General features: G+C 37.0%; 1 protein-coding gene across 2 annotated transcripts in view; it reads left to right on the top strand.

Annotated features, from left to right (window-relative positions):
• LOC121379231 (extracellular serine/threonine protein kinase FAM20C-like) overlaps positions 1-14,968 on the top strand; it is a 44,270-nt gene that overhangs the window by 24,481 nt on the left and 4,821 nt on the right. For both annotated transcript variants that reach the window (XM_041507746.1, XM_041507745.1), the window contains 4 exons: positions 5,454-5,532; positions 6,519-6,611; positions 8,040-8,152; positions 9,673-9,963. In XM_041507746.1, coding sequence (XP_041363680.1) covers positions 5,454-5,532; positions 6,519-6,611; positions 8,040-8,152; positions 9,673-9,963 — 576 coding nt within the window. The remainder of the gene's footprint in view (positions 1-5,453; positions 5,533-6,518; positions 6,612-8,039; positions 8,153-9,672; positions 9,964-14,968) is intronic.

Raw genomic sequence — 14,968 nt, 5'->3', positions numbered from 1 at the left:
TATATATATATATATATATATATATATATATATATATACACACACACACACACACACACATAGACATATACATATACATGCATATATTAGTTTCATTGAGAGCATGCGATCAGCCTCAATGAAATACGGTGTATATGCCAAAACCGCAACCCGCAGACACATCAGATGTAACAGTCAGACCGCACGCACGCGCCGCAGCCAGTCTATACGCGCCTTAAGTTTGATACGTAATGACTGAATCGACTGTCTTTGAGTGCGTGCGGGCATGAGTGCATGAGGTTAAGAATATTTTCACTCTAAGATTCAACTAGCCCGAGTACTCTGACTGTAAGAGAGCTAGACGGACATTTGGACATAAATACGCTCTCATTACAGTCAAAGACCAACCTATGTATTTTTTTGGCAATTCCTGACAACCAAAAAGTTGGCAAAGATTCCCGCTCTAATACCACACCAATCCTATGTTTGACGTCAAATACCTTTACATCGATCATTTTCGAAATAACTGATAAAAAAAAATCCACATATTAATCACTAATAGGCGGGTCAATATAGCGCCAAAATACCCATATATAAAAATTTTTGCAACAAAACGTTTTATTGTCATTTATTGTACCTTCAGACATACTGAACAACATATTAAAAGTTGGACAGAAATGGAGCGTGGGAAAGCAAAAAAATCTGATGTTAAAAAAAATAGCCGCCAGTGCCTTATTTTGCTATATTTCACTGTTTCCAACGCGTTACCTTGAGGTTTTAAATGTAACATTATGTATTATGTACTTAAGGTGATCTTAACATTAAAATCGCTTTATGGAACGAGGCCCTGAATCAGTTAGCGTACTTGCCATGTGCACTTGAACTCATTTTCAACAGTTAAGCCACGCATATGACCAGGTGTCCTTTGCTGGACCAGGAATTTTTAAAAACATGTCTTGCCCAATCAGTCAGGGGCTAACGACATAAAGGTTGTTTAGTTTAACTGACTGTTAATCTGCTGTTGATAAAAAAAAAAATTGACCTGCAGGTACATATGCGGTCATTGTACAGGGGCGGGGGCCTAGAGCCTAGACTGTGCTAAGCGATGTTTAGAGAACAGTATTTTGTTTTTAAATCGCTTAAATCAGGGGCAGTTTAATGAACCCTCCTCTCCACCCCCACCCACCCACATTCTTGACCAGGCTGCAACATGTAAGGGCCAAATTTTAAGACTGTATTTTCTAGAAATTTGTAATGTTCATTAGTATTGTTTGCTACATTTAAGAATGTGGCGCAATGATGAATTTACAAAAAATTACGAAAGAAAAAAAAATCACAAGCGATTGCTTAACAGATGATTACAGTAAATGCCTTTGTGAAACTGGCCCCGGATCACCAATAGATTAGGTGTATCAACGTTTTAATAAACCTTGTATATTAGACCTTAAAAGTTACATGGTAGGTTTCCCATAGGGTGGCTGTCTGCCACTTTTTATGGTGTATAACAATATAATGTGTACATGAATTGTTCATTGTCCATTTAGGATAACTGACAAGAATATTCATCAATGGTTTAGAAAATGTGTTTTTTAAGAGATTATCCACAAATATTTTCAAAGTAATACATTTCGTTTTAGCTGAACATATTTGTCTCACGTTTTTAGGAATAAACTAAAATGTTTAAAATCTTGGACATGATTCATAGGTTCAGCAACATTTACTTCATCCCAAGATTATTGGGATTCACGTGAAATGAAGCCCATAGGTTTAAAAACAGGAACATTCGCCGCATTTAAAACTATTGGCATGAATTCGGATAATATCTTAATAGAAATATTCCTTGGGCTAACAAATGACATCTGATATACTGTGTAACTAGAGGAAATTTTATAACGAGACATTTTTAATAAATTTAAGAAAATATGCATCATCATGTTTGCTCTCATTACATAAATAACAATAACAATGAAATAAAATAAAATAAACAAATAAACCTACATATTAATGATACCATACATAATTTTTGCATAATCAATAACTCGATAATATGAAACATGTGCAGTGGCATCCCAAAGAATCCATTACCTAAAAACTTAAATTTTACATGAAGTAAACATCAGGTATCCATTAAAATAATCCAAAGCAGACAGTTATATCTATAGGCGTCGGGTGTACCTCCTCCACTTTCCTCAACTATGAAACAGCTAGGTGTCTAGAATATATATAAGCGCTGCTCTTCATGATTCAGTTAAAATTAATAACTGTTCCTTCTGTTCTACATAATGGTATTGAAACATGTGTTGCTTTGTCATTGAATGATATTACATGTATGTTGTCTGCTGCTACCCTAACTTGGACTTTTCCACTTTATTATATGTCCATGTATAGCATACAGTTTTTTCAGCTTCTTAATGTAAGTCCCAGACTTAATTTTAGATAAACCTTTATCTTCTCCAAGATGGTATTTTTTAAATTTATGCTTGGACCTTAAAAACGAAAATTCCTGGTGGGCCTACACTTCTTTTTTGGTATGATAGCTTTTCCTTGACCACCAGTTGAATACATAATATGTTACATATGATATATACAATATAGACACTTTGGTCACTAATAATTTACCTTTACCTGATAGAAAGGGTCGAAATATGATAGGGATAAAAATAATCAATTGGTAGATACAAGGTTTTCATAACAGATAAACAGTGGTTTTCAAATACGTGTTTTACTTATTTGACATTTTCCATACTTTCCATTGCCTGGACATGTACGAGGTTTTGACACCAAAAAGATGATAGATTTCTGCTTCTGAAAGAATAAAAAAGTGAATAATGCCAAAACTGCACATGCAAGGTTTTCTTAGTTCAGCGACGATATGCTGTGCAAAAAATGTTGCAAAAGCTAAGAATTTCGTCACGCCTGAAAGATTGCCACCAGGCCACATACCACAATTAATTACGCTATATGTTTCTATATAGCCTTAGTGGCTATAACATTTTTATTAATATCAGCAGGTCCATGGATTTTGTATGTACCTTTGCCTGTCTGGGGGACACATACCCTGAAAAGGACAACCCCTGTTGTCAACTCTTTCTCCCAGGATATTGGTTTAAACAAACACACCCACTACTTTTGCATGGGCCAGAATTACCACAAACAAGTCTTCAATGTCAACAAGTTACACATGTTTACAAACTACGTGACGCCAGTACAAATGCAATGTTCATTCCAGGAACTACTGTTATTTGAAAAACATAAATGAAAATTGCATTGGTTATCAGGTTTTAAAAAAACTTGCAATTTGATGGTTATCAATAAGATTTTTTACGTTTTTTTGCTGGCGGCCATCTTGATTTTTAATGTCATTTTTTAAAGACTTTCCCATGTGTCAAAATTGTCCAACTTTTGATATGTTGTTCTCCACATCGAATAATACAACAAACGATCGTAAAACATTTTGTTGCAATTTTTTTTAGGTTAGGTGGTATATTGACTCGCCTATAATACACATACTACAGAAAGAAATCCGACAGCACCCACATTCAGCTACGCTTCGTAACACTCCGTCGCCATAATTACAAAGCTCGGCGACCTATTTCGAGACGTAGATCACGTGATCGCCCACTTGGCGATTCCGCCTAGTAGACGGAATGGCTGAGTGGGCGATCATGTGACGCAACGTCACGATATAGGTCGGCGAACTTAGAATTCTGCTGTCCGGAGTTTGCCAAAGCTTAGCTGAATGTGGGTGCTGTCAGGTTTCTTTCTGTAGTGTGTGTATTAGTGATTAATATGTGGATTTTTTTTAATCAATTAACTCGAAAATGATCGATGTAAAAGTATTTAACGTCAAACATAGGATTGTTGTGATATTAGAGCGGAAATCTTTGCCAAGTTTTTGGTTGTCGGGAATTGCCAAAAAAAGACATAGGTTGGTCTCTGACTGTAATGAGAGCGTGTTTATGTCTAAATGTCCGTCTAGCTCTCTTACAGTCAGAATACTCGGGCTAAGATTCAACATAATATGATGTCTTAATGCCCAACGCTAACGGCTAACACTGTTATGAACAATGTTTTTTTCGAGAAATTTTGGTCGTGTGCGGCAATTTTAAACAAAAAAACATTTGTTGTTAACAATTGTTGGAGAGGTCGAACATGTTCGATTTTGTTGGCAACAAAATTAGCATTTATGACAACAATCGTCCGTGTGCAACAAACTTCGACAATGCTGGCGACGAAAGTGCCGCATCGATCAATTAGTGTTGTTTAGTTGCATAATGTTTTATATTATTAAATTATTTTTGCTTTGAAATAGAAATATTATGCTTTTGAAATAGAAATATTATACCTTTGAAATAGAAATATTATTAGAAGATATTTATTTTAATGGAAATGCTCATTTAGTTGAATAATTTACTTGTCCTATTGAAGACTGAATTATATGCTCGGGTTTCTGCATATTATATAAGGCTGCTAACAGCACCCGATACCGCCAGTAGCTACGAAGGAAATGTTTTATTTAACGATGCACTCAACACATTTTAGTTACGGTTATATGGCGTCACACATATGGTTAAGGACCACACAGATATTGAAGGAGGAAAACCGCTTTCGCCACTTCATAGGCTACTTTTTTCGATTGGCAGCAAGGGATCTTTTATATGCACCATCCCATAGACAGGATAGCATATAAAACGGCCTTTGACGTACCAGTCGTGGTGCACTCGCTTTACCACTGGGGTATCTCTCGCCCCGCCAGTAGTTACGAATGTTTTCCTAGCTGTGTTTTAATACCACGAAGCAGTAAACAAGTTAAACAAAAATAAGACAAATAGTTAAACATTATATGAATTCTAGTATTTTCTTTTAATTTTCCATTTAATATTTCAATTCAAATATGATGCCATTACGCTGACCCAGATATAAGCGTATGAGGCAGGGGGCAGGGGGCAGGGGGCACCCCCCCCCCCCCCCCCTCCAGTCCTGGAGAAAATCCTCAAATTTGGGCAAAAACAATAGAGAAATTCGGGCAAAATAAGCTGGCCTGAACACTTTTTACCGTGTATTTTCACTATTCTAAACACAACCCTATATAGCTGTTTGGCGGTAATGCTAATATGAATAAAAGTTGTAATCCAGATTCGGTCACTTTTGTTTAATTCGGACGATAATCAGCCTGCCCCCTTACAAAAATGGGAGCTCGTACGCATATGGTTCCAGACACAAATGAAACTTTCACTCGGATTTGTCTTGCTCATCTGACGTCGCGTGGTTAAAAACAAAAATAATAAAATTTTATATTGTTTGGCCTGCAATACAGAATAATATTATAATATTATAGACACACACATATATACACCATAATATAATTATGTTAAATATAAAACATATTTCAACAGCTTTGTTGTATAAAATACGTTAATAGAATTGAATCTGTGTATAATAGATACGTTAGCCTAATTATTTTATTTTTACAGAACAAAAGGAAGGTGGGACACAGTTGAAATTGATCATAACCTTTGAAGACGATGGCCAAACGCTTTTTAAACCAATGAGGTAGGTGGTTTCATTAAACGGGGCGGAGACAAAATAAATGTTGATATTGGTCTCTTGGACAAGTCCTGCAGGAGACAGACTTCCTCAAAACATGACCAAAAAAAGAGTTACGTGTGGATTTTTAAACGAGCGCACCTTTTTTTAAAAACGTCTTTCCGAGTAAGATATTTGAAACAAATATATCAATTATTTTCAAGCACTACAATGTACTTACTTTAGTAGAGGTGTGAAAGTGTCATAATCTAATCGGATTCTTTCCAACAATGAATTGGAGTATTCGAAAATACTGTGACATTTTATGAAATAATGCCATAGCAATCATAAGACTAGGCTACAAGATAAGACAAGACAATACAAGAATTTATTACACTCAGGCCGTATTCTACGGCATATGACGACATGCGTTCAATGGTAGGACATGGTAGCCCTCGAAATTCGCGACGGCAATCAGCAGTGCCGCCGCAAAAAGCTGCTGCAAAATTGATCTGCTACGGCATTTTTATCAGTGGGTATTTAGTTTGTTATTACATGCCCTAAAGAGGCCCATAGGAATAATATCTGGAGGGGAGAGGCACAACCTCTAGTAGGGTGGGGGTGGGCACAAGCCATATTTTTATTTTCATTTATATAGAGTATGACAAAAAAGGTACATTTTCGTCCTCGAGTGGGCGTGGATATAGGTGTGGCTGTACCATCCCGGCTCCTACAGGCCTGCTAAATTATCCCCCCCCCCCCCCCCCCTCTCTCTCTCTCTCTCTCTCTCTCTCTCTCTCTCTCTCTCTCTCTCTCTCTCTCTCTCTCTCTCTTTCTCTCAGTCACTTTTGCTCTCTCTCAGTCTCTCTCTGTCTCTCTTTCTCTCTCTGTCTGTGTCTGTCTGTCTCTCTCTCTCTCTCTCTCTCTCTCTCTCTCTCTCTCTCTCTCTCTCTCTCTCTCTCTCTCTCTCTCTCTCTTGTATAGAATTATATGTTTATATATTTTATCTTCAGGTTTTCACGTGACACAGAGACTCTTCCAAATCACTTCTACTTCTCAGATTATGAACGCCACCACGCTGAGATAGCCGCCTTTCACCTAGATAGGTAACTCATTCAACTAACCTGGTCTTCTCTAACAGTTTAATAAAAACAACTTCACCTAGATAGGTAACTCATTCAACTAACCTGGTCTTCTCTAACAGTTTAATAAAAACAACTTCACCTAGATAGGTAACTCATTCATCTAACCTGGTCTTCTCTAACAGTTTAATAAAAACAACTTCACCTAGATAGGTAACTCATTCAACTAACCTGGTCTTCTCTAACAGTTTAATAAAAACAACTTCACCTAGATAGGTAACTCATTCAACTAACCTTGTCTTCTCTAACAGTTTAATAAAAACAACTTCACCTAGATAGGTAACTCATTCATCTAACCTTTACCTAGACATTGAACTTCTACCTAGACACGTAACTTTTTCAACAGCTGCCTAGATATTCAACTTCCACTTAGATAAATAACTTATTCAGCTTCCACCTAGACATTCAACTTCCACTTAGACAAATAACTTATTCAACTTCCACCTAGACATTCAACTTCCATTTAGACAAATAATTTATTCAACTTCCACCTAAACATTCAACTTCCACTAAAACAAATAACTTATTCAAATTCCACCTAGATATTCAACTTCCACTTAGACAAATAACTTATTCAACTTCCACTAAAACAAATAACTTATTCAACTTCCACATATACATTCATTTTCCACAACTTAAATAGATAATTTTCTTGATAAAAAAGTAATTCATTTATCCAATTTTCAGCATGGTTAATTAATAAATAAGGGTTTTGTAGCATGTATCTAAAGTAGCCACTTGCTGTTTTATAGTCCATTAACACAGTAATACACAAATAACTAGAAAATAACTGAACTCCTATTGTACGCATTGCTGAGAATTAAACGACAATCTGATATATTTATTGCACTCCCACAGTGAATATTATAGATTAAATCCACAGTCGTTAGTATTAATGTGCATTCTACAGTCATTATCATACTAGTAATCTTTATTCACCGGTCATTATTCATTTTACCTTTATTTCTTAGTCAATACCAGGGCGACCAACCTAATGGACAAAATGTCTGGAATTTTCTGATATTTTCATTTTTAAGCACGCGAATACCATTTTCATAAAAATAATTTAAACAGTGTGAAAAATGCCATGTTTTACATATATTTACATACAACGACTTTAATAAATGGAAGTTGTGTATTATACTTGTTAGCGGTGAATGCACTTTAAAATAAGTCGAAATGTTTTGGCTTATTCCCTGAAACCGCGCTAGGCATGCACACGCGCACGCACACACACACACACACACACACACACACACACATACACACAAACACATACACACACAAACACGCACGCACACACACATACGTTACTATTATTCTAAGTTTATTGTTAAAAACCATTTATTGCCTTGTATATTTAATGATATTTTAATTGTACTGTGTTTGCAGAATTCTTGGGTTTTACCGTATTCCCCCAACCACTGGGCGCACTGTCAACATGACCTCGGAGCTCAAGCAAACTGCGAACCACAAATTACAGAAAACGTTTTTCATATCACCTGGTAATAAAATAAATACTAACCCTTTGGTTCTTCATGTCCAATGTCAATACCCGATTAGTTATATTTTGCTATAACGCGGCGGCAGAGCATTCAGCTGAAGTGCGATGATTTTCAGGATAGATACGTTTTCCATGTCCCAACCAGCAGCCCACGTCAAAGGCCATGGTATGTACTGTCCTGACTATAAAAACTGTATATCAACTTCTCATATTTTTGGAAGGAATAGCCTCTCTCCCCCTCCCTCCATCTTCCTCCCTCTCTATATTTTGTTTTCTCTCTGTCTGTGGGATGGTGCATATAAAAGATCCATTGCTACTAATGGAAAAATGTGGCGGGTTTCCTCTCTAAGACTATATTTCAAAATTACCAAATCATTGACATCCAATAGCCGATGATTAATAAATCAATGTGCTCTATTGGTGTCGTTAAACAAAACAAACTTTAAACGAAGAACACCGGTCATTTAGAGGAGTGTTACAGTCGGTAGTCAGGTGATATTTCTAATGCTGAGATATATAGAGAAGAAGAAGTTTGTTTTGTTTAAGGACACCACTAGAGCACATTGATATATTAATCATTGGCTATTGGAAATCAAACATTCTGACATATAGTCTTAGAGTTGAAACCCGCCGCATTTCCCCCATTAGTAACATGAGATATTCTATATTCACCATCTCACAGACAGGATAGCACATACCACATCGTTTGATATATGCCAGTCGTGGTGCACTGGCTGGAACAAGAAATAGCCCAATGTGCCCACTGACGGGGATCGATCCTAGACCGACCGCGCATCAGCCGAGCGCTTTACCACTGGGTTACATTCCGCCCCTGCAGTGAAGACGTTCTGAGACCTATCGTCTCGGCTTTTCTCCAGCAGCAGCGACGAGGTGTCTGACGTCGGCAGGACACCGCCAGACCTCCTTTAACAACAACAACAACATCGTCACCATGCTGTCTTGCTCAGCTTGTCCTGCCCATATGAATCCAGCTGAGTAGTTTCGCACAGACAGACACGGTGGAGACCAGATTCCAAATTATGTCGTCATGTCACTTACAGCGTTTTCTGCGATGTCGAGTTTTTGTATGCATCGTTGCAGGTCACGGTTACACATTCTACTGATCAAAAACTTTGTTTTGTCTTTAGAAGAAAAAACAACAATCATGTTATTAATTCAGCCATTATATAATTATGACTGACACCCAATAGCCGATGTATTTGACGTGCTGGGGTGTCGTTAAACATCTATTATATTCTATTCTATTCTATTCTATTCTATTCTATTCTATTCTATATATATAATGTTTGACATTCAATAGCCGATAATTAATTAATCAATGTGCTTCAATGGTGTCGTTAAACAAACAAACGTCTATTCTTATATAATTATGAACAGATGCGAACATTTCTGAAACTAAAATAAGGATTAAATAGTAATTCTACGCACCATGCAATGCATTATAATATTCCAATTTAAAGACAATATAACTAAATGTTTTTTTTTTTTTATCTTTAACAGTTAACAATCTATGTTTCACCGGATCGTGTTCATATTACTGTGATTCGGGTCACGCTATTTGTGGAAATCCCGATATGCTCGAAGGATCATTCGCAGCCTTTCTACCGCCTACAAAAATGGCATCCAGAAAGACTTGGAGAAATCCTTGGAAACGGTCGTACAGCAAACACCGAAAAGCATACTGGGAAGTTTATGATGACCTGTGTGAAAAGGTGCGGAATAGACCGCCATACAACTCTGGGCGAAGGTTGTTGGATCTCATGGATTTGGCCGTGTTTGATTTCTTGCAAGGTGGGGAAATAATTCATCACCATTCACCTGTACAAACATCACTGCATTTTATCATACCCCTGATATTCATATCATTATATACTCTTCCAAAAAAAAGTAGGAGAACCTGAAATATTAATGTTAACATCAACTATTAGACCGAACATACGTTTTGACCACAGACAGCCTAGTAAAGAACGTTCAGGTCTGTTTATCAACACACCGAAACACATTCCATAGTTTGCACATGCATCACGCAGTTGCCCCATACACGTGCATGGGGTGTCATTCTCGATTTTGACAATTTCCAGGAAGGCCCATTAATCACTGTGGAATATTATTTCTGTCAATCTTTTTCATTCTCTTGATCATACAGTTGTTATTGTTTTGTTTTTAGTCATTTTTATTGTTTGAATTTGCGATTTACTGATAAAAAAAACCCCGTCACCTTTCAAATTTCACTTCTGACCCCAATCGTCTTTAAGATCTTTGGTGGTCATAAAACCTACTGTAATACTGAACTACCGGTTGTAATGTTTGCCCAATTAATTCACTATTATCATATATCCATTCCCCACAGCTAATATACCTTACAATTTTGGCAATTGTAAATTCTTATTAGAGTTCCCCTACTTTTTTTTGAAGAATATATATATATATATATATATATATACACGTATGTGCACCTAATATTAGTATAACACCATATGCATGTTGCACAAAGGATATTAACATAGACCTATCCAATTGATATTCGTACAACATCATACATCTGTATACTAGATATTAGTTTAACATCATACATACATACACCCAATATTAGTATAACATGACACAAATGTACATCTGATAATAGAATATATTCATCATATACTTGTACCCCTGATATTACAGTATTTTAGCACCATACACATGTACCCCTGATATTAGTATTATAACACCATACACATGTACCCCTGATATGAGAGTATTATAACACCATACACATGTACCCCTGATATGAGAGTATTATAACACCATACACATGTACACCTGATATGAGAGTATTACAACACCATACACATGTACCCCTGATATTAGAGTATCACAACACCATACACATAACACATGATATCATAGTATTACAACACCATACACATAACACCTGATATTAGAGTATTATAACACCATACACATAACACCTGATATTAGAGTATTATAACACCATACACGTACACCTGATATGAGAGTATTATAACACCATACACATAACACCTGATATGAGAGTATTATATACAACACCTGATATGAGAGTATAACACCATACACGTGTACCCCTGATATGAGAGTATTATAACACCATACACATGTACCCCTGATATGAGAGTATTATAACACCATACACATGTACACCTGATATGAGAGTATTATAACACCATACACCAGTATTATAACACCATACACATGTACACCTGATATGAGAGTATTACAACACCATACACATGTACCCCTGATATTAGAGTATCACAACACCATACACATAACACATGATATCATAGTATTACAACACCATACACATAACACCTGATATTAGAGTATTATAACACCATACACATAACACCTGATATTAGAGTATTATAACACCATACACGTACACCTGATATGAGAGTATTATAACACCATACACATGTACCCCTGATATGAGAGTATTATAACACCATACACATGTACACCTGATATGAGAGTATTATAACACCATACACATGTACACCTGATATGAGAGTATTACAACACCATACACATGTACCCCTGATATTAGAGTATCACAACACCATACACATAACACATGATATCATAGTATTACAACACCATACACATAACACCTGATATTAGAGTATTATAACACCATACACATAACACCTGATATTAGAGTATTATAACACCATACACGTACACCTGATATGAGAGTATTATAACACCATACACATAACACCTGATATGAGAGTATTATAACACCATACACGTACACCTGATATGAGAGTATTATAACACCATACACGTGTACCCCTGATATGAGAGTATTATAACACCATACACATGTACCCCTGATGTTAGAGTATTATAACACCATACACATGTACCCCTGATATTAGAGTATCACAACACCATACACATAACACATGATATCATAGTATTACAACACCATACACATAACACCTGATATTAGAGTATTATAACACCATACACATAACACCTGATATTAGAGTATTATAACACCATACACATAACACCTGATATTAGAGTATTATAACACCATACACATAACACCTGATATTAGAGTATTATAACACCATACACATGTACACCTGATATTAGAGTATTATAACACCATACACATACATACACCTGATATTAGAGTATTATAACACCATACACATAACACCTGATATCAGAGTATTTTAGCACCATACATATGTACCCCTGATATGAGAGTATTATAACACCATACACATGTACACCTGCTATTAGAGTATTATAACACCATACACATATATACACCTGATATTAGAGTATTATAATGCCATACACATGTACACCTGATATTAGAGTCTTATAACATCATACACATGTACACCTGATATTAGAGTATTATAACACCATACACCATGTACCCTGATATACCTGATATTAATATATCATTCCTTAAATACTGACACATATTACCGACCTCAAACACAATTTTGTATGTTGCCAAATGCCCATTCGACTACACTGTATTGAGATGCGGCCTTGGTCATATATTACAGTTTTGTCGTCCACATTTGTATATTATACCCACGAATTCCGAATATTTGTATATATCTGAACACTTCGGCCTGTCGGATGCACGAAGGAAGGAAGGAAATGTTTTATTTAACGACGCACTCAACACATTTTATTTACGGTTATATGGCGTCAGACATATGGTTAAGGACCACACAGATATGGAGAGAGGAGACCCGCTGTTCACCACTTCATGGGCTACTCTTTTCGATTAGCAGCAAGGGATCTTTTATATGCACCATCCCACAGACAGGATAGCACATACCACGGCCTTTGTTACACCAGTTGTGGAGCAATGGCTGGAACAAGAAATAGCCCAATGGGACCACGGACGGGGATCGATCCTAGACCGACCGCGCCTCAAGCGAACGCTTTACCACTGGGCTACATCCCGCCCCCAATCAGGATGTATGAAGTACAGCAATATTTGAGTCGTTATATTTGTGTGATGAAAGTGCACATTACACAAACGATCCTAAAAAGGACAGACCCTAGTTTCAACCCGTGAAAATGGACACTAAGTTTAGTTAATCTACACACCTGCCAAATGCATTTGAATAAGGTTATAACAGAGAGAAGTTAAACTCTGTGATGTTTAAACATGGAAATACCATCTAACAATAACAAGAGCTGGTCTTGATAACCATTACTTCTCAGACGAATGTGCGTTTTTAGAATTATGAAAAATGCATTTTGATGTATTATAAAACTTGGATGACCAGAACCACTTCAAGGGTTCGAAAATGAATATTCCAAATAATAAAATGTAAATACTTCTAATTTAAATGATAAAAAATCCGACTTTAATAGTGGAAAAAGACGTCGTAGTGTTTGAAAAACTAGGGTCCGTCTCTTTAACACCAGTATTTCAGTCATCACTACTCATCTTCAGAAATTCTGTAGGAGTATCCTATATGGGTGTAGCGGATTTCCCAACTCTGACTCTAGGCCAAATGACCGGCTTCGGTGGCGTCGTGGTAGGCCATCGGTCTACAGGCTGGTAGGTACTGGGTTCGGATCTCAGTCGAGGCATGGAATTTTTAATCCTGATACCGACTCCACACCCTGAGTGAGTGCTCCGCAAGGCTCAATGGGTAGGTGTAAACCACTTGCACCGACCAGTGATCCATAACTGGTTCAACAAAGGCCATGGTTTGTGCTATCCTGCCTGTGGGAAGTGCAAATAAAAGATCCCTTGCTGCTAATCGGAAGAGTAGCCCATGTAGTGGCGACAGCGGATTTCCTCTCAAAATCTGTGTGGTCCTTAACCATATGTCTGACGCCATATAACCGTAAATAAAACGTTTTTCTTTCTTTCTTTCTAGGCCAAATGTCACATTGCGGTGGTTGACCACAAAACACAATTATTTAAGCAATGTGTTTTTCTACAGCATTAGTGGGTTAGCACTTTTATTAGTATTAATAGGCCTCTTGACCTTTATGCACCTTTACCTGCCTGGGGGGCACGTATCCTGAAAAGGACAACCCTTGTTGTCCAGCATAGACGTACGGGCTCCCATTTTTTGTAGGGGGGGGGGGGGGGGGGGGGAGCAGACTGGCTTTGGCCCGAATTGGACAAAAATACCCGAATTTTGACAACAACATTTATTCATATTAGCATTACTTCCAAACAGCGTATAGGGTGCAAACGAAACACTGTACATTTTTATGTGGATTACAACTAATTTTGAGGGTAGAATGATGGAAATACATAGTAAAAAGGTCTCAGGTTGGGACAATTTGCCCGAATATCTGTATCATTTTTGCACGAATTTGAGGTTTTGTTCCAGCACTAGGGATGCAGTTGATCCCCCACCCCACCCCACCCCCCTCCCCGCCTCCTGTCTCGTACGCTTATGTTGTCCAGCTCTTTCTCTCAGGATATCAGTTTAAACTCAAACACCTACTAAACGTAGCCGGAATATATATCTATTTTACTCTAAAATAACTACATGAGCTGGAAGTATTACAAAGAAGTCTCCAACGTTAACAAGTTACACGTTTTACAAACCACATGCTCTTTCCTATTAGCGTTATGTCTAATAATTGCCACTACAAAGCTGGCTGCCATAAAATAATCACAAACAGGAAACGTTATACGGAAATAGTTCCGAATTCATATGGAAAGATAACTGGTTAAGAAGTAATATCTTTTCCGCGTGCGTCATGGGTAGAAATCGATGTTTGGCGTTTTAACGGAACTTCGCCCTCAAGATAATTTGAA

The sequence above is a fragment of the Gigantopelta aegis genome, chromosome 8 (genome assembly GCF_016097555.1).
Source record: "Gigantopelta aegis isolate Gae_Host chromosome 8, Gae_host_genome, whole genome shotgun sequence".
Taxonomy (NCBI): domain Eukaryota; kingdom Metazoa; phylum Mollusca; class Gastropoda; order Neomphalida; family Peltospiridae; genus Gigantopelta; species Gigantopelta aegis.
This window is presented reverse-complemented; position numbering and strand designations above follow the sequence as displayed.